The sequence below is a fragment of the Tachysurus vachellii genome, chromosome 6 (genome assembly GCF_030014155.1).
Source record: "Tachysurus vachellii isolate PV-2020 chromosome 6, HZAU_Pvac_v1, whole genome shotgun sequence".
Lineage (NCBI taxonomy): Eukaryota > Metazoa > Chordata > Actinopteri > Siluriformes > Bagridae > Tachysurus > Tachysurus vachellii.
This window is the reverse complement of record NC_083465.1, coordinates 10,894,730-10,916,749: the sequence shown is the minus strand read 5'-3', so window position 1 is coordinate 10,916,749 and position 22,020 is coordinate 10,894,730. Positions and strand designations below refer to the sequence as shown.

The following is a 22,020-nucleotide window of genomic DNA, read 5'->3' as shown; positions in this document are numbered from 1 at the left end:
ACTGCGTGTCCCTGACAAATCCAGCAATTAGCACAGGGCGCATAATTAACATGCAAATGAGCTGATCTTCTTAAAAGCAGCTCTCGTGAATAGACCTCAAAGGAGACCGGGGTGGGGCTGAGGGGCCAGCTTAGAGAAGCTTTTTTTCCTCCTTCTAGTGAAATTTGCGATTTAGCCCATTTGGTCTTCTGGATTTAAATCACTGCAGTCCAAAACTATCCTAAAGCTGTGAAAGTTTGGAAGTAAATCCTGCTCTCTCTCAGGCTGTTACACTCACCTCTCCAGGTAAGCAGAGACAAGTGGTGAGCAGAGGTTGCTGGTGGGCTTGACCAGGCCTAAGGTGAACACGGTATCCTGCAAACGCCGAATGGTGGCCATGTCCCCCTTCAGAGCGGCTGTGTTGAGTATATGGAACAGCCTGGTGGCCGTGGTGTCCAACATACTCACATTCTTCTCCTTCATTTCTTTCAGGATGTCCACCGCCTCTGAAAGAAGAGCGAGACAGACAAACAGTCAGAGACAGAGGGCCTTTTTACACCTGGTCACTTCATGTGTTTTCTCTGATCCGATAGCTATCTGATTTGTTAAAACTGTTCCATTTACATTAGGCCACATAAATGCGCCTTGGCGAATCGGATATCAATCCGATATTTCTACTCCCGCCCAATATGCAAATATATTTTACCTCATTTCCGGGGTAATTGACATGTAACACGCTTTGGTGTATGCGGTTGCTACAAAAAACAGCTTTTACTGTTTGCTGCATTTTCCCTGGTGGCAGCAGTGCATTTTAAGTCCCAACGAGACACCTGGGTGAAAGATCGGAGCCAGCGCTGATGGGAAAACATATTTGTTTCTGGCGTGATGCATGACTCGCGAGTCACCTGCGAGTGACGTAGTTCAGTTTGGGAGGAGTATAGCGCTGACGTATGTGGCTTGAACAACCACATTCATTCACACCTGTCCAGTTTCATCTGAAATGCGTCCCAGACCACCTCCTGAAGTGGTTTGAGCGATCGGATTTATATCCGTCTCGAAATCGGAGGGCATTTACACCTGGCCTTTTTATGATCGGATAGCTATCAGATCACAGAAAACGCATGAAGTGACCAGGTGTAAAAACCCCCAGAGAGATGTGCTTGCCCATTGTGGTAGAGAGGGGATTTGGTGGCCTAATGGTTAAGGTGTTGGACTATCAATTAGAAGGTTGAAGGTCGATTAGATCTCATTATTTCATACAACTCAGCCATTGAGGGTTAAGGGCCTTGCTCAGGGGCCCAGCAGTAGCAGCTTGAGGGACCTGAGATTCGACCTCACAACCTTCCAATCAGCACAGGTTTATATTATACATGTTCTGCACTACACATTTAAATTGTGAGCGATGGAGAAAGGAAGACATTTATGTAAAGCTTGTTGATTAGCTAAAAGAGGTTGTTTGGGACTTCTAGAATCTATTCATTACTTAATTTGTTTTCCAAAGGCTTCAGTTCAGGTAAAAGGAGTCTAGGATGCTTCAGTGGCTCTTCCTCAGCAAGTTCACATCTGTGACAGGAAACTGAGCTGTCCCCTGATGGGCCTGCTGCTGATACATGCTTTAGTGCCAGTGAGAGAACAAGGGAGGGGAGGAGGTGATAAAAGGCCCCTTAGATAATTTCATGTGGGGAAAACAAACCGCTATTAAAACAACATTTTACACCCAGCGGGAATGCAAATGCTGGCGTATAATGCCAATACGCCGCTAATTGCTACTTGCATTTCTAAACGAGACTCCAATTACCGGGCCCCCACAATAGTGGCTTGCTTTTTTCGCGCCTCCCTGTGAAAGCATCCCGGTAAATTATAGGTGTGCGGCGAATGCCCGGCGTGAACCTGGTGGGCCGTGGTCACAGGCCCGCTGCTGATCACACAGCGTAATGGAGGCTTTTTTTTCAGTGGGAGATGCTCCCATCTGGCAGAGGGCAAAGGTCTGCCGCTCGCCAGCTCAACAAACCCATCTTTCCACCTCAACATCTGCTTTGTCACCAAGCCAGATAATTAAGATGTGTTTACGCACTGTTTAGAGGCTCGCTAATGGGTTGATACCGATAGGGCCTGTTTGCACAGACGATACTAATCATCCAAAGCTGGATTGCAGAGAAGAGAGATAGTACGGATGCCTTTCCTGAAAACACCTTTATCAGAGCTTCTTTTACGTCCAAGTCTATCATGCCTTTTTCAAAGTAAACGCTCTGCAAAATTCCTACTCGCCCCAGTTTTTACCTTACACATGCCGTCACAACGTTTCAGGAAATTCGCCAGTTGCCTTTCATTCGCTGTTGGCGTTTGATAAAAGACGTGTGTTGCCATCAGATTTGAGCAGCGAGGGCACATGAAAGGAGGCATCAACAGATGTGCCATCCTATCCTGTACAAGCGCTATAAAACTTTAGAGGTTTTCTTGCATTTGCCAAAGCCAGACGCTGGCCATTTTCTCTTCGGATTCTCTTCAGGAGGAGTTTGAAAGGCAAAAAATGTTAAAAAAATCCATGTCATGTGAAAGGGCCTTATGACATGCTGGAAAATGTCTCCAGTGATTGGAAGATTGGAAGATTGGCTTTAGTAAGATTACATTCTGCTCACTCAAGACCACTCAGGAGAGAAGTGGTGTTGTATCAGGAACCCAGCGGTCGGTCGAGTTTGATCCGATCTAAAGTCGTGATGTGGTGTCAGGTAACAGCTGGATATAAATTCACCTAATAAAGATTAAGAAGTGTGTCAGATACACGCTACCAGCCGTGATCCCATCAGGTCGTCGCTAAAATCCTGAATTCGGCCCGGACCGGTCGTGGAGTAAACAAGCAACAAAACAGAAGGCTTCTGATATAAACAAGACTTAACTATAACAAAAATAACAAACATTCCCAATAGCTCAGGAATTCAACATCCCTACATTGTGCTTGTATCATAACCAAACTTCGTCATTCTACAGGAAAGCTGTTTATACACAATCCACTCCTTCAATCTGATCCTTAAGGGCTCTGAATTCCAGATGCACGGGCATGAGTCAAAAATCCCTCCACCCTAGAGAGTAGCTCAAATAGGAGAATTTCTCAGCCTTCTCCAGCATGGAGACAACCACTGATCAGAGAAAGAGAGAAAGAGAGAGAGTTAAAGTGGGAGCTGGATGGAGAAAGAAACTATGAACAATGAGTACAATAAGTCATGATCTCCATGCAGGGCTGGTTGCAGTACCAGAGCATTGAGGTGTGTTAATGTGGGAGACAAGCCTGTCTGTTGTACACTGGCGGGCTAATGGCCACTTGCTAGTTCTGACAGACATAAACGCACACGCTCGCCAGTGCTCACCACACACACACACACTACACGCATGTGCGTCCCTCATTACCCACCTTCGCCTGAATTCACATGTAAATTCGCGAATGTGTGTGTAATGCACAATTCCTTCGCCCATAACCCTCCAGTGTCCTCCTCCCCTCCCTACCCCCCATCCCCCCAGCATGATATGCCATTAGTATCAGGACGGATTTCCGTAATTCTGTTAAAGTGGCGCCAGTCCTGTAATTTTCCTCCGCTCTATGACAGCTGGAGTCTGTAAGGGGGGCCCGGAGTGACACACATGGTGAAAAGGAAGTGTGAGGATATATTTTCACCATCACTGCATGCACAAAAGCAAAGAGGAAACACTTTTATTGTAATTATGTCGTATATGGGCATGAAGAAATCCACCATAGAATTCAGATAATGGCTGATTAACATGGCCGTCCTGAGGGACGAATGCCTGAAGCTCCACAACTGATCGCAATAAAGCAGTTATTGAGAATTTTAGCCAACAAGGCACTTAATTAAGCAAACCAAGAAAGGCGTTTCATGGAACATACAATTAGTATGAAATCCTGGAATTTGTCTGCTTCAATTATATATATATATATATTTTTATTTCTCCTCCACAGATATGCACAAAGCTATAAATTATTCAATTGACATAAGCCATCTTAAGAACGATCCACCAGGGGTCATTGATAGTGGTAATGCTTTAATGTACATATTGTATAAAATCCAGGATTTGCAATGCAAAAGATTGCTGGATGTTTTTAGCTGTGCTTTGTTTGCTATGTTACAGTAAGTAAATTAACACTCCCAAAAGTCATAGGTCATCTCTAGAGAATTTTCCTGTTCATCTCGCACTGTGTTTATAAAATGTTATAGCTCAGGGAACTGAGATGGTCATGATAAAAGTCGTCATTAAACCATTTTGGTACAGATCTCAAATCATTTTTGGGATGTCGGTCCTGCTGGAAGATCCAAATATGACCCAGTTGTTACCGCTTGGAAAAAGCAGCCAGAGTTCATTTAAAAGCTCCAGGTACGTCATTTAGTCCACAAGGGACCATTTAGTTCTCAGGGCCTTTGGGGAGGGAAACACTGCTCCACAGCTCCTCCACTTAACAGTAGGGATTCAATTATTTTCTCTCCAACAGTCTTTATTGCCAAATATCTCTAGTTACCAGGTACAAAGTTCTAGTGCTTTTATTTATAGCTGGTTGAACGCAAAGACTTTCTTGTGCAAAAAAAAAAAAAAAAAAGGCTCATTTACAGCTCAGCTTGTCTGAAATTCTTCATTTTTATCTTAACAATGGATACAGACGTTTTCAGGCATGTGGATGATTTTTAGTCAGTCAGTGTTTAATTTAGGAAGGTCAGTACACTCAGTACAGTCTCATTTCATTTCTCTAATCTACCCCAAATTCATGAATGAATAAGGGAACATTTTCTTAGTCATCTAACACTTGTACGCCAATGAAAGTAAATGGATTGTCATGGATTACTCAGATACACTTAAAGTAAAACATTCAGCTAATTAGAATATACTTTTGTTGATAGAAAGACTAACCAAGATTTTGTCAAATAACGTTTTCTTCATCTTTACCAAAAGGTACCAATACTACTGAAGACTACCATATGATGGACTCACCTTCAATCCTGCCATGTTTGGAGAGCACCCTGACCAAGCTCATGTACTTGTTGGCATCCAGCGTCACCTCTGAATCCTTACGAGCTCTAGACAGAAATGAAAGCACAAATATATGAAGCAAATCTCATTTAATTGGTTATAAAATCCTTTTCTTTGCATGTAGTGCAATTGATTCGGATCTGAAACCCCGCTGGAAATGGAGGACGTTGGATTTACTGAAACCTTCACCTCTAACTATTCTCAGTATGTTACACTGAGCTGAAGTATCACGATGGTCATTTGTGCATGTGTTTTGGGTCCAAGTTAATCTTACAGCTCTCTCTTTAGGTTAAGCGCTTCCTCCGGGTTGTCGTGACGACAGCACAGGTTGATAAGCAAGGCATAGCAACTGGCAGTCATTTCATTCTCATACTGAGCTTTCAGCTCCAGAGCCCGGGCCAGGTTCTGAGGAAAGAAACAAAATTTTACCAAACACAGTCAGACAAAAATAGATAAAGAAATTAAAAAAAAAAAAAAAACTTAGGCAGTGCGAGCGAAAACATTCCCCCTCACCTCCTCAGCACAGAGTGCAGCAATGAGCTGCCTGAACACATTTCCAACAGGCTTCCCCTTGGATTTCAGCTCTTCCAGCTTTCTCTCCTGAAATCCTAGTTTCCCTTCAAGAACCTTAAGACCCAAAGCAAAAATCACCACAACTCATTTATACTTGAATGAAATTCCAATCCCATAATCAGGATTCATACACGGCTCATTTGGAGTGATTATTGTTGGTGATCGTATTCTGTCTCGTCTGCAGACCATAATACTAGAGACAAAATCCGAAATAAATAAATAAATCCAAAGAAATTTCATCTCAGGTATTTTAGCTTCAACCTTGCCAACATAGAACCGCTTACCGTAGACTCCGAGCCATCTTCATCTCTCGTTTGTTTATCCACAAGAACAAGAACGTCCTGCAGAAAGAGGTCGACATGTACGCATTCGATCCTATTTATTTAAAACAGATTACTTAACTGAATTTCTGCTTTAACGATTGAAAGCTGTACCTTTATTAGCTCCGGCATGTGGTAGGAGTTTAGGATGTTCCTGATTCCTCTGTAGATATTCACATGAATGATGATGTTCTGTAAAGACAAGATGCAGGCAAAACAAAACACTTATCTTCATGTACTGTGAATGGTGGATGAAAATCATGCTCAGTGATGTTCAGAATAAAGAGACTGTAGACACACACCATACTGTTGAGCTGACTGAGGTACTCTCTCAGCATCTCCTCTTTGGCCTGGACCTCAGTCTCGGTCATGCCATCAAACAGGTTAAAAAGAAAGTAGGCCGTGTTTTCTGGGTTGAGAGAGAAAAGATGAAATCTCATTAACCTTTGTGATTTATAAAACAAAAACAAATTCCAGGCTAGAGTGTGTGTATTAGTGTGTATCGCTGAGAGAGGCAGATTTGCCAGAATCTCAACTGAAGCGTATTATATAATGTGTTGTGTAGCTGACAGCCATGCGCGCACACACACAGTTTACTCAGCATAAAGTCAGCAGCCTGAGACACCTCAGAATCCATAAATATGCCTCAAGTTACAGACTTCCTTTCCATTGTGCATGCGTGTGCACACACACACACACACACAGAGCTCAAAGTGTCTTGATACGCAGACAAAAATTGTTGCGTGTATCAACTAAAAAGACATTCAAATATTTTATTTTTTATTTTGGAACATTAATATGCTTAAATATTTACAGTCGTAGACAAGATTATATCAGCAATAGCACAACTAAAGAATAAACAGACTGCGTAAAATTTTATCATGAGAGTTTCAGATATGATTTTATTTACACACAGAAATTGTATTCTTTTCATGAACACAATTTCTTCTTATTGATTTTATGTTACCTAAAATTCATTACATTTTTGCGTAATATATATATTTTAAGTTTGTCATCAGTTGAATATACACAGTATACTCAGTTAACATGCTAATAAGATACAACCTAATTTTTGGTAGCAGGTGTGTGTGTGTGTGTGTGAGAGAGAGTGTGTGTGTGTGTGTGTGTGAGTGAATGTGTGAGTGTGAGTGTGAGAGAGAGAGAGAGAGAGAGAGTGTATGTATGTAACAGAAAAAGAAGTATACCTGCCCGGTCTGCCTCAGTCTGACCAAAGCGGCTATCTTTATAAAGAAGCTCTGTGATCTGAAACAAGAAATTATCAAGACATTTATTTATAGGCCAAAAAAGTCAAATGTGGTCAGTTAGATTTAAAAAGAAAAAAAAGTTACATATAACTATTACATTTCTTAACAAACCGTGATTTCATTGCTTGATCTTAATTTACACAAGTTTTAATTACTAGATAACTAGACACTACACATATATTGACACGGATTGGAGACAAAACTTTTACATTTAAGTAAAATAATTACATGCGGTTTGTATACCGGAGGTTCACGGTTCGATTCATGGCTTTAAAAAATACGTGAACAAACTAGATTGGATGAAAGACAACCAATTGTTTTTATGTTACTCGAGTATTGAAATATAGGAATCGAAGTACGCATTTGAATTAAATACATTCACTAGCATTTATCCAGTGTAATAAAAACCTGCTCACAAACAGCAGCTAAAGCATTCTTAAAAAACATCAACTCTAACTAACTAACGTGTCCGACAGGGAACAAAGTCAAAAGGAAGATGCTGAGGGGAGCCAAATCGGCAAAAAGCATACCTTGGCCATGCTCGTTACATCTTTTGACCTGTAGGGGGCAGCAGAGGATCACAGATGTTAGGAATAACACAGCTGCATGCACTTGTATAAGCAAAAAAGCACAAATGTAAGTGCACAAATGATTATTTGTAAATATTTAAATATAATTAAAGGAAGAATGGGAATAAAATATGCCGGTGTTACAAACAGTCTATGAAAAGCATACAAAATGTCAAAATATATTTGTTTAACATATAGCATACATGATTGGCTTCAGTTTAACAAAACTGCACATCTGCCACATGTATAAACACAGTGATCCAGTGACTGAGGAAGAATTTAATGAGTTTGTGTATACACTTTTGTTATTTTGTGCATGTAATGAATGTGTATTGTTTGATGGTGACTCGACTAGTTCATCTTACTTGACAATAATAAAAGCTGTCGGTCACCACCGAGACAGAGCCCTGACTTTCCCTTCTAATCTCCTGACACGTCCAGTTAAACTTACCCCACAACCCCATCATAACGCATGCACACACACACACACACACACACACACACACAAAACGTTCTTGTAAAATTATAATCAATGCTGATATGCAAAGATACATTCAGACAAAGTGATGAACATGTGTGTGTGTTTTTATATCCACACTAAGGTTGTGTGACTACATAAATGCACATACTACATTTAGGTGTTTGAGCCATTACAGAATGACCAGAGGTATCATCCATATGCATGATGTGAAAGGAGTGTTAGTGGGTGTATGGCCTTGGGCTGAAAAACAAATGCATATGCTCTTGCACTTACCCCCTAAAGCCAACGATCAGGCTTCCTCTGAACAAGCTCAGGGCAATGGCTGGAAAAGAGGGTGAAGACACTGCAGAGACAGGAAAGAGACAGGGGTCAAGAATCGTCCACGAGCTTTAGAGTCTGCTACATGCTGGTTTATAATGACATCATATCACAGTGCAGTCAAAATCTCGACCGTATAGACTTTATTAGAGTTTCTATAGTAATAGATACTTGTTTGGCAGATGCCAGACATACAGAGTAATACACCGTGTAATTGTTGATAGATTCTTAGTATTTTTGGGAGGGCACTAGTGTCATAATCAGCTGTGAATAGGCAAAGTCCAGGAACAAACTGAGCTACAGTTCAATAACTTAATGAGAGGAAAACAAAGAGGATATAATTTAAGAGGGCATTCACACTGGCAGTTTAGTCTTTAACAGAGTATGGGTTTGCAAGAAAAATTGGTAACGTGAAAGCGGTGATGTTGAGCAGGAAGCATGCTGCATTACAGAACCAGAGACTACCTGTAGGAGGTGGTGAGAGTTTAGCTGCACTGAAGCTGTGCTACAACTCCAGTGAATGTGAACGCAACCTGTACTCAGGTCTACACTTGTTCAAAAAATAACCCCTTTGTTCGTTTTAAGGCTAGATCATTAGTTTTCACAACACTGGGGATCATAGTGGGACACAGAAGAGCCTAACTTTGCATAATAGTAACAAAATAATAAATAAAAAAAGAATAAAATGGTGATGATAAATGCAAGATAGAATTAGATTCTAGCTTATAGCATCTCCTCAAAAGCATTAACTATGAGAGGGTTACATCGAGGAGGAGTACAGTGCATGCAATCACGTAATGTACCTCTGAGCTGCACATATTTGCCCGTAATGTACATCTCTGTGCAACAAAGCAAAATAAAAATAAAAATAAAAATAAAAATAAAATAAAAAAAAAAAAAGAGTAGAAAGCAACAGAGAAAAATCTAAATTATTTTATATTACGAGAGAAGAGAATATACCGTAAATAATTGAACAATTCTCGTTCTTTTTTTCCCCCTCATGCAAGTTAAAGCTGGTCACTTCCTTTCTTGCACTCATTTACTAATCACTTAAAAGGCCTGATGAATGCCTGAGGATTGGGACAAAACCATGTGTGTGTTTGCATTTCTGTGTGTGTGTCTGTGTCATACTTATGAGAGCAATTAGCCTGCAGGCAAAATGTCAGCTAGATCCTGGCGTGTGTGTGGGGACATGCTGTGCTCACAGGGTACAGCAAGACTGCCATCTCAGTCAGGCCGGAGAACTAGAACTGACCTCTGATGTTAATGTGTGCGTCTGTGAGAGAGAGAGAGAGAGAGAGAGAGAGAGAGAACGAGAGAGAGCGCAAGTCTTGAATACTCACACAGAGAGTAGAGTTCTGAAAGTCTCCCACTCGCTGCCACTGTTCGCACTTCTGCTGCAATGAAGTCATCAGTGTCGACTGCACAGCCAGCATCCTGTACCAGATACAGCAACATATGAACATGCATGCAAAAGAAAGTACACCCCCTTAAATACTTTGTTTTTATTTTATTTTCCTAGATAGATAGCTAGCTAGCTTCAGGTGACCAAAAAAAAAAAAAAAAAAAAAGATATTGCTAAACTCTTACACATAACCAGACAGAAACTAAAACAAGCATCTGATATTCTATCCCACGTTAAACAACAAGCCATCTTCTATGCACAGCTGACACATGGAGGCCACTTCTTGCTGGGAAAGAAGGTGCTTTGTGTCTTAGGAAAACTTTTTTCCCCCTCAGATTCACCTCGTGTTTGAACAAATTGACAAGATTATGGTCACAAACACTACTGGAATTATGGGTGTTATGGAAACTGTCAGTAGTCATGCTTATCCTCGTTTACAGAGCGACACACACAGAGACAGACAGACCGACCGAAACACACAGAGACAGACAGACCGACCGACACACAGAGACAGACCGACTGACCGACCGACACCCAGACAGACAGACACACCCACAGACACCCACCCCTTGCCTTGATATGTGCATGTGCAATTAGTGTTTGTCTTTGTTTTGTGTGTTAAGCAAAATTTAAAGATATTTGTTTTTACATGTCTGAGACATTTTCAAACAAATTTATTTCATTCTATTTCCCAAAAGATCAAAATGATTATCCTAATTGGAGCTACATTATATCATGACCAATCAGTTACTAAAGATGAATGAATAAATAAACGCTCTAAACACATTGTACACATTTGTGTTAATGAACCTGCAAGTTTCCTATCTGACTTGTTTGACATCAAATAACGAAACTAAATAATTGCACGTCTCTGACTTATGTCTCCCAATGGATACCAGTCCCAATTTACTCCTACTTCTTCACTAGATAACATGAGTCTTTCTGAACAAGAAAAAAACCCCAAATGTTCATCCATGCATATATCTCTCTACCTATCCATCCATCATCATTCCCCCACCCATCCATCCATCCATAAATCTACATCTATCTATCCATATACCTAATTCCTTCCATCCATCCATCCACCTCATCCATCTATCTCTATCTATTTCTACCTATCTCTACCCATCCATCTAAGCCATTACCTTAATAGCAACACGGGCGTTGTCCACTGAGGAGAAAGTAGGCAGCACGTAGGTGGAGTACGTGTCAACATCAAGATGAACGTTCAGCTCTTGCATGGCCTTCAGCACCTCCAGAGTACCTGAAGAAAATCAGCAATACATATATCTTTAATATAAAGACCTCTCCATGAGGATTGCTACCATGTACTCAGGTGATAACACTGTCTTGGAAAAAACCCCCCCACCACATGTTAATATTAATCAGACAGCATTCTGCGTTTACAAGAGTCCTTCACCCAGATCTCCAGCAGTGCCTTGTGCTCCAGGCTCAAGCAGGGCCTCACACATATGGAAGAGAATAAACCACATGAGTTGTGATAAGTGAGCGTGCAGAGACGTCCACGAAAAGGGTTATAAGTGCATGAAGCACATGAACTAGCGATTTCCGCTGTTTACATTCTCCATCCAGGACTTCAGTGCTCTGTATCCCGACACCCTGGAGAAATGCATTCACCTGGCTGAACCTACGTTCTCTCTCCCTCTCGCTGCACAGCTGAATAAAACATAAGAGGTGCTTTTATCTGCCATTAAACTCCACATCTGGTAAACATAAATGAACTGGGATATCCATCCCTCCATTTGACTCCCTCCATTCATGCTCCTTCACAGCAGGCTGCTTCTCCGCTTTCAAGAAAAAGCCAACAGTTGAACAGACATTTCTTCCTCAATGGAACCTGAGAGCCTACCATCAATTCATTCCTGGTTTGTGAAAGGAGCACACCTGCTTTCCTTATTAATAATCCATAACCCCATTTCTCATCCATAAACGGGGCTCAAAGACCGTCAAAGTGAACAGGAACATGTGAATGGGGCTTGAAGAAGGAAAAGCAGCAGTATAGCCAACCTGCCCGAATCAGCAGATTTCCTTTTTTTTTCCCTTTTGGATCTCAAGAGAGCATGCAAGTGGGCTTTTACACCATTAAAAGTTCAGCAAATTCTCTGATGACTTGCAGGTTTCATGACCAAACTACAAACGGAAGATGCGACCGAGATAGTAAAGATTCCCTAAACTGAAGAATACACACAAGGATACAGTTAAACACATTGAACTGGCACAAAGGACTCTGAGCTACAGAGTAAAATATCCCCATCAACAAACTTCTAAAATTCAACATGACATGAGATGGAACGTTAAAAAAATCATCCTTGGATTATATAAATAGGTTAAATGTAAAAATGAATGTAGATTCCTCGGTCAGTTTAGCAGATCTAACACAATTGATAGGGATGTTTAGCTCCTTGCTTTATCAATATCTAGAGCAAATGGTGCAGCAGTGCTTTAGTATTAGAGAAGGTATTACAACATCATTAAAAAGATCTAAATATTGAAGGACATAACAGGTGTAATGCTACATTCACACGTACGGCGACTTACAGCCACAAAGCAACAAATCGTTCTTGCTCAATCTGGCGACATGAATGATGGCAATCGTTGGTTGGGAAATTAGCGCAACTTTACACAAATATGAAGCGAATTGGTGCACCAATGGGAGTGAAGACAGCAGAGTGCACGTGATTACTGGCAAACAGCACACACTGCTTCTCCTTCATGTCGTATGATAGGATGCAGATATACAACAAACGCCAAGATCTTCCTCTAGAATGTTTCCATTTTAGCAACAAAAGCATCGACTTTGAATACTAATTGCATCATCGACTGATAAATATTATTACTACGCCAACCAGTAGTAGAAATGCTTATTGTACAGAAACGGTATGCGATAAAATCGCTGCATGCGTGAGCGCAGAATGAATGTGACAGCTCGGTATTGCAGATCATGCAGATTTTTTTGTCCTTGAAACCATCACATCCTCAGTATCTGAGCAAAACATCAGCTGAAATCAGTGCTGATGGGCTACGACTGCTTCTCATCTGGCTCAGGAGTTGAACAGGGCAAGATATAAAATATGCATAGAATCAAATGTAGAGGTAGAGATAGATAGAACAGGCAGATGACAAAAGGAAGTAGACGGTTCGTGTTTCCTTCTGTCTGACAGGCGACACAGGTTTAGGATGCGAGGAGATAAAAGCTGTCTGTGGGTAAAGAGGAAAGCCAGTGCGCGTTTCTCACCCCGTGTCACAGGCAATGTGCCGCCTATGCTGATCCACACTGACAAGCGCTGTTGGCTAGCGGCTGCCGAGACAGCACTAGCATATGCTTCTGCAAAGCCTGCCCAAATCCACACCTCATCAAAATGCAACTTTTTCTTCATCTTCTCTCTCTCTCATTACTTTATTTTAGTTAGGGGAGGAGGGTTTATTCTGTGCTTGCCTGCTAGTGACACCTGTGGACGCAAAGTGACGTGGTGCTTAATATTTCATGGCCGTGCACAGCGGCGCACGTAATCCAAAGTGAATTCCCTCAGAGCGCTCACATTTACATGAGACCCAGTCACTCTGCATTCCATCATATGAGCTTTACCATGAAACTGCTACACACACACACACACTTTAGAGAGAGACTGCATCTTTCTTGAAGGCTGCTAACAGAAAATGAGTGTTAAAGTTTTCCTTTGCTTAATAACCCAATGATCTGTAGTCACAAATAAATAAATAAAAAAAACCTCACAGAACACTCATACTTTCAAATATGTCCAAAATATAAAACCTTGCATTCAGTCCTGTCATTTAACAATTTAACACACTGGCAGATTTTCTTTTAAGCGTCTGTTTCATATAAACACTTCATTTTTTTGAAACTCATCACGTCTGTGTTTCGCCAACAATGCTATAAAGAAGCTAATCTATTGCTCCGGTCAGGACTCACCTGGTGCGTTTTTGTCTTTCTGATGCTTGGTTAAAATCGGCCAGAAGTAATGAGGCCTGATGGGAAGTCCTTCTTCCTTCATCTTCTTCATTACCTCGACTACCATAGCTGTGTAGAAGAGAAGTGATCACAGATTTCGAGATATATGATACCTAGCACGAGGCCGGGAATGCACAGGAAAACTAAATATGAGGCAGCACCAAACTGCACACATGCATACATGTGCACACACACACACACATATATTTATATACACACATATACAGGTGCTGGTCATATAATTATCATCAAAAAAGTTGATTTATTTCACTAATTCCATTCAAAAAGTGAAACTTGTATATTATATTCATTCATTACACACAGACTGACATATTCCAAATGTTTATTTCTTGTCATTTTGATGATTATAACTGACAACTAAGGAAAATCCCTTAGATTTTAGTACATGCTCATACTTTATGTTCATACTTTTCAGTTGGCCCAGATTTCTAAAAATCCTTTCTTTGTATTGGTCTTAAGTAATATTCACATTTTCTAAAGATACTGAATTTAGGATTTTCCTTAGTTGTCAGTTATAATCATCAAAATTAAAAGAAATAAACATTTGGAATACAACAGTCTGTGTGTAATGAACGAATATAATATACAAGTTTCACTTTTTAAATGGAATTAGTGAAATAAATCAACTTTTTGATGATATTCTAATTAGATGACCAGCACCTGTGTATATGTATGTATGTATGTATACATTAATTATATATAAATACACAAGCACATATTACATACATATAGCATACATTATATAGCACACATGCAAAAGTGCACACAACAAACCATATACGTGCACACACCCGTGTTCTTGGACTCCAGAGCGCAATACAGCGTGAACTGCAGTGGAGATGAATGCAGGTTGGAATCCTTTAGTTGTGTGCAGTAAGCCACCAGCTTTTCAGGAGACTGTAACAGAATTACACAAACTAAACATTTTTCACTGACACCAAGGAAACTTTCTATGGAATATATTTTTTCAAAAGTAATAGTGTAAAGTGGCAGATTTTCACACTTTAAATCATGTTGGCGGAAGCGAGTGGCTGTAGAATGTCTACTAATGTGTGTAGGTTCTCACCTTATTCATGTTCACACAGTGACGGAGGAAGAAGTTGCCCATGTTTAGAGTTTCACCATCCTGTAACTCACTCTGTAGACCGGGAAAGGTTTTCAGTACAGTAAATGCTGTGTCCTCAAAGCCCTGGGTGATCAGACTCAAGCACAGGTTCATTGCATCTATGGACACACACACATTACATTTAGAAACTGCACATCAAAACATATAGTTCCCTAAAGACATGCTATTTATTTGCAATGCCTCTCAATGCAGCAAAATAATAAGTAAAAGAAATGACAAATAGGCCAACATGTCTGTACCTGGCACGTAGCCTCTCTCATGTCGCATACACTCCACTATTTCAGGCACATATTGCTGATGGCCAGCTTTAGCCAGACTGAACACCACCTGCATCAGGTCTCTGTCCATCAAACTGACATCTTTGCTCTGCGCCATGTCCATAGTCTGGGCAAGATTCAAGAAAACGATTAAACAAGGGTGTAGGATCAAACACACACACACAAAACTGTAAAAATAAAAAATAAAAATAACAGAACAAAAAAACTTTGCAAAACTGCACACACACACAGACACACAGTCCCACACATGTAAATGCATAGACACGCATGCAAACAAACACGGGGACCGACACACGGGGACCGACACACGGGGACCGACACACGGGGACCGACACACGGGGACCGACACACGGGGACCGACACACGGGGACCGACACACGGGGACCGACACACGGGGACCGACACATTAAACTCCTTACCTCTTTGATTTTGATCATGTTTCCCGCTTCAGCATAAGCCACGAGTAAAGCGAGGTAAGAGTCCGGGCCCGGCTCAATACCTGCCCCTCTCATGACGGACAGGATGTTTTCTGCACTCTCCATGTCTCTGTGCGCCAAGAAAAAAAAAGTTTATATTACAGAGAGATGAAAAATACACAAACTCTGGCTCACGGAAGACGACTCACCCTGCTCGGCTGTGACCCATCACCAGAGAGTTGAACACCGCCTCTGTGATGGGTAAGTCTTTACTCTTCATGAAGCCCAGAATTTTACTGTAGACAAAGAGCGCTGGTTATGAAGGTCATGTAACTGCAAGCACTAGTATTCTCAACGACACGGCAAGCTGACAACAACCTTCGTATATGTTCGGCCAAAGGTTTGACTATCACAGCTATATGTGCTTGTTGATCATCTTATTCCAGATTTAGTTTTTCTTCGCTGCTATAACAACCTCCGCTGTCTTCCCCTCGGAAGGCTTTCTACTAGATTTTGGAGCATGGCTGTGAGGATTTGTGCTCACGATGGTTAAGGAGATCAATGTTTCAGGTAATCTCAGAGGTGTTTCTTGTGGTTGAGGTCAGGGTTCTGTGAAGGACATGCGAGTTTTTCACCAATTTTGGCATACCATGTCCTTATAGAGCTCACTTTGTGCACAGAAGCATCCATTGACTGGAACAGGTTTGAGCCTCCTAGTTCCAGTGAAGAGAAACTAAAAAGGGGCAGTTGTGGCTCAATCGGCTGCTGTTGGGCCCTTGAGCAAGGCCCTTAACCCTTTCTGCTCCATGTGTGCTGTATCGTTGCTGACCCTGCACCCTGACCCCAACCTCCAACATTGAAATATGCAAAGAAATAATTTCACTGTGCTGTAATGTAAACGTGACAAAATAAAGGCTTCTTCTAAAACTACAGCACTCAGACATCCTGTACAACTGTGTGCTTCAAACTAGTGTTAATTTCGTCAGACGAGACGAGACGAAATATGTTCGTCAACAACCTTTTTTTTTTTTCATGACTAAGACGAGACGATGACAAGACTGCACCACTGTCCAAAAATGCTGACTAAGACTAAATTAACATGCATTATTGTTGACGAAAAAAGACGAGACGAAAATGTTTTGTATAAAATAAAAACTAAGATAAAACCTCTCTTCATTTTCGTCTACAATTGTCTCTGCTTTTTCATCAGCTGTTACGCCTTTAAAATATTCACAACGAGTTCGCGGCTTCGCGCTGTTTAGTGTGTGCGTAGAAACAATTCGTCCGAGCGCAAGTCCACCCCTGGTCTAGGCGGCTTTTTGTGTTAAATTATATTTCCTGTCGCTGCACAGGCTCTTTTATTGTACATGACAGCTTATGTCCCGATGACCGGTCTTTGCATTACGATTAAAATCAGTATCAATAAAGTAAAAAAAAGTGATGTGCAGTGCAGTCAAGTTCGAGTGAAACATATGTGAAACACTTTTTTACTGAAATGTTTATCAGTAATAATCTCAGTAATTAAAAAGTGTGTTATTTTATACTCAGTGTGTTATTTTAAAAAAAGACTAAAATTTTTTGACTAAAACTAGACTAAAATTAAAAGACTTTTAGTCGACTAAATCTTGACTAACAAAAAAAGATATGTGAATGACTAAATATGACTAAAACTAACAAGGACATTTGGCATAAGACTAAGACTAAATTAAAAATAGGTGAATAAATTAACACTACTTCAAACTTTGTTTAAGCCTTAACATAGTTTTGGCCAAAATATATGTAGCTTTAGTAGCTTAAAATAAAAAAACAAACATTCAGTGTGAATTGCAGTCTCTCACCTTGCGCCTTCAATGTCTCCGTTTTGACAGTAAGCTGCAATCAGTCTCTGATACGTCACCTGACAGGAGAGGCACATTTTTACAACTTCTAATCTCAGATTGTAAGTCAAAGTTATACAATAACCCAAAAGAAAAAAATACTACTACTGCTGCTGCTTCAGCTATGTTAAACTTGAGGCTCAGTGAATCTGATGCTACATACTTTACTTTGTGTAAAACACACTAGAGAAACGGTTTGTGGTTAAAATGTAGAGCTAACAAAAACAATAGATTTTATCTAAATGAAAGCAGACCTTTATTCGCTTAATGTAACTCATCCAGCTGGTACTTTCTTCTTTACACCTCGGTGAGTTTACAAATGTGTGAAAACTTCACTCACTCTGTTGGGCTGCACGTTGGCCGCTTCCATCTTGGCAAGAAAATCAGTGGGCGAGAAGCTGAACTCATTCTGCAGGTAGACTTTAAGCAGCGCATTGTAATGGCTTACATCATAAACGGCACCTGGAAAAGAAACCGCTGTCACGCAAACGCTCTCATGACAGACGAACTCAAAAGATCCGAGTTGCCACGGCTTGGGAAATCGCTTCCCATGGTGTGAAGTTGACAAGACGTTTTTCTTACTCTTTTGTGGGATAGTTTAGATTTTTTATGATTTTGTCGCAAAAATATCTACTAAAAGAACAGGACTAGATCAAAGAAACAGCTTTACTATTCTTCTGTTTAGTTTCTTGGAATCTTCTAATTGGAAATGCTTGATCATTTAACTACATTCAAGGTATTTTAACTAGCCAAGATTCCTGGGTTTTTTTGGGTAGTGTTCTGGATTTGAGAGTGATTTACAAAGTGCCTTGTTTACCTACCAGACTAACAGTGAATTAAGCAGCAAGCCTCTTACCCAACTCCTGCAGCTTCTCCCAGATGCGATGAGCGAGCTGACTGCGTTCTTCAAGAGGCATCTCAGGCAGCAGCGAGCCGCAGCTCCTCAACAGCAGCAGGGCCTGATTAGCACTGGGGTATCCTACAGAGAAAAATCAGGTTTCAACAAAAAGCTCCAGGGCTTTTTAAAAGACTGACACCGTATTGGCCGGACCAAGCCGAACTAAAAAAAAGTACATCGTAAATAACATTTGATGTCACACATCTTGTGGCTCACGTTGTGAGGAACATTTCCTACAGGTGTGTGTGTGTGTGAGATCATGCCGTACCTGTTCGGCAGATGTCATGAAAGATACGCTGAATCAGCGTTTTGGTGACTCGACCGGTGCGTCGGACTGAGCTGTCGAGTTTAGCGAGAGCCCAGTCAAACTGCTGGGCCTGCTTGGTGCGCAAAGCGATGCTCGGTTCATCTTTCACCACACCTTTCCTCTCAGCAGCTGCACTGAAGCATCGCAGACTCGCAGAAGACCAAGGTGATCTGAAGAAGACGACGACTTTGTCAAATATACATTACACATAGTGATATCATTTTCTTCACGTACCACAGTTTGTGATAAAAAAACAAAAAAAAAAAAGCACAAAGTGAAGACAGACTGAACATAACAGGTGTTTTTTTTTATCATTTATTTAGCCATTACTCATGTAACACATTCACAATTTATATTTCTGTATAGAGATTAATCCTGACGGTCACAAAACAGCTTTACAGAAATGTATACATTTCGTTTATAAAGTTTCAACAGAACAGTTTTTACATTATGAACTGTTCCTTACCCAGTGGAAACATTAATACAAATTGTGCAGAATAAGTGAGTAATAACAGAGACATGTAGGATTTGGTCCTTAGACTTATTGTCGAGTCATCGGTGTGTTTTATGCCATCAGACAGAGCGTGTATAATAATTACTAACTTCTTTAACACATTTTGTTTTAAATCCTTTTGCCGTTGTAACTCTAAAGGTCGTGTCTAACTTTGCAGTAGACGCTTGCAGAATGACAAGAACTGATTCGGTTATTAGGCCGTCCCATCTGCAATATCAGCATCACACTGAAAATAAAAAATCATCAACTACAAACATTTAAATACAACTGTGCATGTGATGGGGAATGAATGACACTGACCACATGACATGATAAACACAGCAGCAAACACCACTAATGGACCCCTTAGAATGAATGAATGAATGAATGAATGAATGAATAAATAAATAAATAAGGATAAAAACACTACTATTATCTACTGAAAACAAAAAATGGGTCGGATTACACATAAGGCTAGCAAAACGCTAAATGAAAATCTCTATACAATCTGCAAAGTGTTTATAGGAGTGACGTAAAGGTCGATGTGGACTTTTTCTAAACTCTGTCTTGCACAAGATGCGTCTGTTTGAGAAGTCTCAATTGTACCGGCGCCGATTGTCTTCCTTGCCATGAAGATTTTGGACCTCCACTGAGATGAGGTTGACTCTATGAGGAATTCTGAGGCATCTAGAGATCTACCAGCTCCAGTTGAACTCTATACTAAAGAGGAGATGCCAACTCCATGTGGTTTTTAAGGACAAAAACCTCCTAATCAATACAACATTTATCAGACTGTATATTTATAATCACACCCTCCGGTGTCACCCATATGAGGATGAGGTTCCCCTTTGAGTCTGGTTCCTCTCAAGGTTTCTTCCTTCACCATCTAATCTAGTTTTTCCTCACCACAGTCACCTCAGACTTCCTCATCAGGGATAAATACATACACATTTAAATATATCTAATATTAATCTTGAATTTTTTCACTCTATTAATCTTTACATTAACCTTTCCTTCTATGTTTATGTTCTGTAAAGCTGCTTTGAGACAATGTCAATTGTTAAAGGTGCTATACAAATACATTTGAATTGATTTGCTCCCAATAAAAAAATAAGTCTTTAATTCACATTCACAACGTGCTGCATGTTAACAGAAGCTGCATGAGTTTAGATCAAGGCCTGGGTTTAATCCCACATGGCTCCCTATGGGACTTAACACACAACACATTATATCATGACTAGTGAAACACGTGAGGTTTAATTCAACCTTGTTTTTCATAACAAGGCCCTGATTTTAAACACCTGAATGACATTTAAAATGACCAGCGTTGACATACAAAATCCTTCCTATCAGGTAAATCAGCCTTGTACGGTTTTGTCCCCAAAGCTCAATGACACCTCTGTGTTCCTAAACAAGCATGTGGCTAACATAGCATGCTAACTTACCTGCTCGCGCACACAGATCTTAAAGAAATCTGTCTAGGACAAGCTTCTATTCCGCTCCCACCGGCTGTTCTGTTGTATAAACGGTGAATCCGAGACCCGTGACTGTTTATCTGAACTCGGAGTAAAGGAGAAGGTGAGAGTTTCAGCAGCCGAGTAGATCTTAAGAGCGCAGCCATGTTTAACCTGCAAAAAGAGTGGCAGAAGGACATCCGTACCACGTGACAGGCCATAGGGCGCTGGACGAGCCCATTAGACGCAATACATGGGGGGGGAAGAGCCCTCCATAGGTTAGTAAATGTTCTTGGGTTAATGATTGCTGGTGAGAATCTTTTCATTTTGGACGAGTTAGTCCAATTTTGAGATGAGTGTTACTTTACACTTGCTGTTTTTTTTTTATCTTATATGTATTTGTGTGTACATTTAAACATTGCTACTACACTTACACTTCACTTCCACTGCTCGTGTCTTTAGTTTCTTATTTATTAACAACACACAGACAAAGTGTAGGAGGAAAAACTTTAAAACATCTTAAAAACACCACTTCACTAAATAGTAAAACTGTATATGGTATCGTTGCAGGTAGTAAGTACTATTCAATAGGACCCTTAACTTTCTGACTACACACACACACACACACATACATACATACATACAGTACATACATACATACATACATACATACATATACACATATACACACACACAAACATACATGCACATATATACACACACATACATATGTATACACACATATACACATACATATACACACACACGATATGGCCAAAAGTTTGTGGACACCTGACCTTCACACAGATAGTTGCTTACTGATCATCCCCTTTAAGATTTAGTTCCCTATTTGCTGGAATCCTTCACTAATCTGTGAAAACTTTCCACTAGATTGTACAGCAGGAGCATCATGGACAGTTTAACAGTCAATATCTGATTACAAACTGAATGGATTTGATTTGATTGATGTCCATATGACCACAGTCTGTAATTAGCTAAAACACAATCCAATCATAATAATCATTCATTGCAACCTTTTAGCCAACATGATCTTTGCAGGCAGCCAACAAAGTTTTGTTCTTAATCCTCTCAACAAAGCTTTGTCCTTAACTGTAACCCCCCTTATTATTTTTTTCTTTACCGCTTTTTTCACCTGCTAGTCAGTTGTACTGTGTAGTGTATAAATGTGTAGAAATGTTTCATTTTTCATAAAACTGC

At 40.4% G+C, this 22,020-nt stretch overlaps 1 protein-coding gene across 1 annotated transcript in view; it reads right to left on the bottom strand.

Moving 5' to 3' along the window:
* Window positions 1-21,019, bottom strand: part of lrpprc (leucine-rich pentatricopeptide repeat containing) — a 48,040-nt gene extending 27,021 nt beyond the window's left edge. The window contains exons 1-23 of the mRNA XM_060872151.1: window positions 20,794-21,019; window positions 18,817-19,025; window positions 18,507-18,629; window positions 17,991-18,112; window positions 17,612-17,670; window positions 15,983-16,069; window positions 15,777-15,903; window positions 15,319-15,463; window positions 15,020-15,177; window positions 14,745-14,850; window positions 13,894-14,001; window positions 11,087-11,205; window positions 9,880-9,973; window positions 8,492-8,561; window positions 7,699-7,726; window positions 7,109-7,166; window positions 6,206-6,312; window positions 6,018-6,095; window positions 5,868-5,924; window positions 5,524-5,637; window positions 5,285-5,415; window positions 4,972-5,057; window positions 278-485 (exon numbers count right to left, since the gene is read on the bottom strand). Coding sequence (XP_060728134.1) covers window positions 278-485; window positions 4,972-5,057; window positions 5,285-5,415; window positions 5,524-5,637; window positions 5,868-5,924; window positions 6,018-6,095; window positions 6,206-6,312; window positions 7,109-7,166; window positions 7,699-7,726; window positions 8,492-8,561; window positions 9,880-9,973; window positions 11,087-11,205; window positions 13,894-14,001; window positions 14,745-14,850; window positions 15,020-15,177; window positions 15,319-15,463; window positions 15,777-15,903; window positions 15,983-16,069; window positions 17,612-17,670; window positions 17,991-18,112; window positions 18,507-18,629; window positions 18,817-19,025; window positions 20,794-21,002 — 2,603 coding nt within the window. The 5' untranslated portion in view covers window positions 21,003-21,019. The remainder of the gene's footprint in view (window positions 1-277; window positions 486-4,971; window positions 5,058-5,284; window positions 5,416-5,523; window positions 5,638-5,867; window positions 5,925-6,017; window positions 6,096-6,205; window positions 6,313-7,108; window positions 7,167-7,698; window positions 7,727-8,491; window positions 8,562-9,879; window positions 9,974-11,086; window positions 11,206-13,893; window positions 14,002-14,744; window positions 14,851-15,019; window positions 15,178-15,318; window positions 15,464-15,776; window positions 15,904-15,982; window positions 16,070-17,611; window positions 17,671-17,990; window positions 18,113-18,506; window positions 18,630-18,816; window positions 19,026-20,793) is intronic.
* Window positions 21,020-22,020: the final 1,001 nt, after the last annotated feature.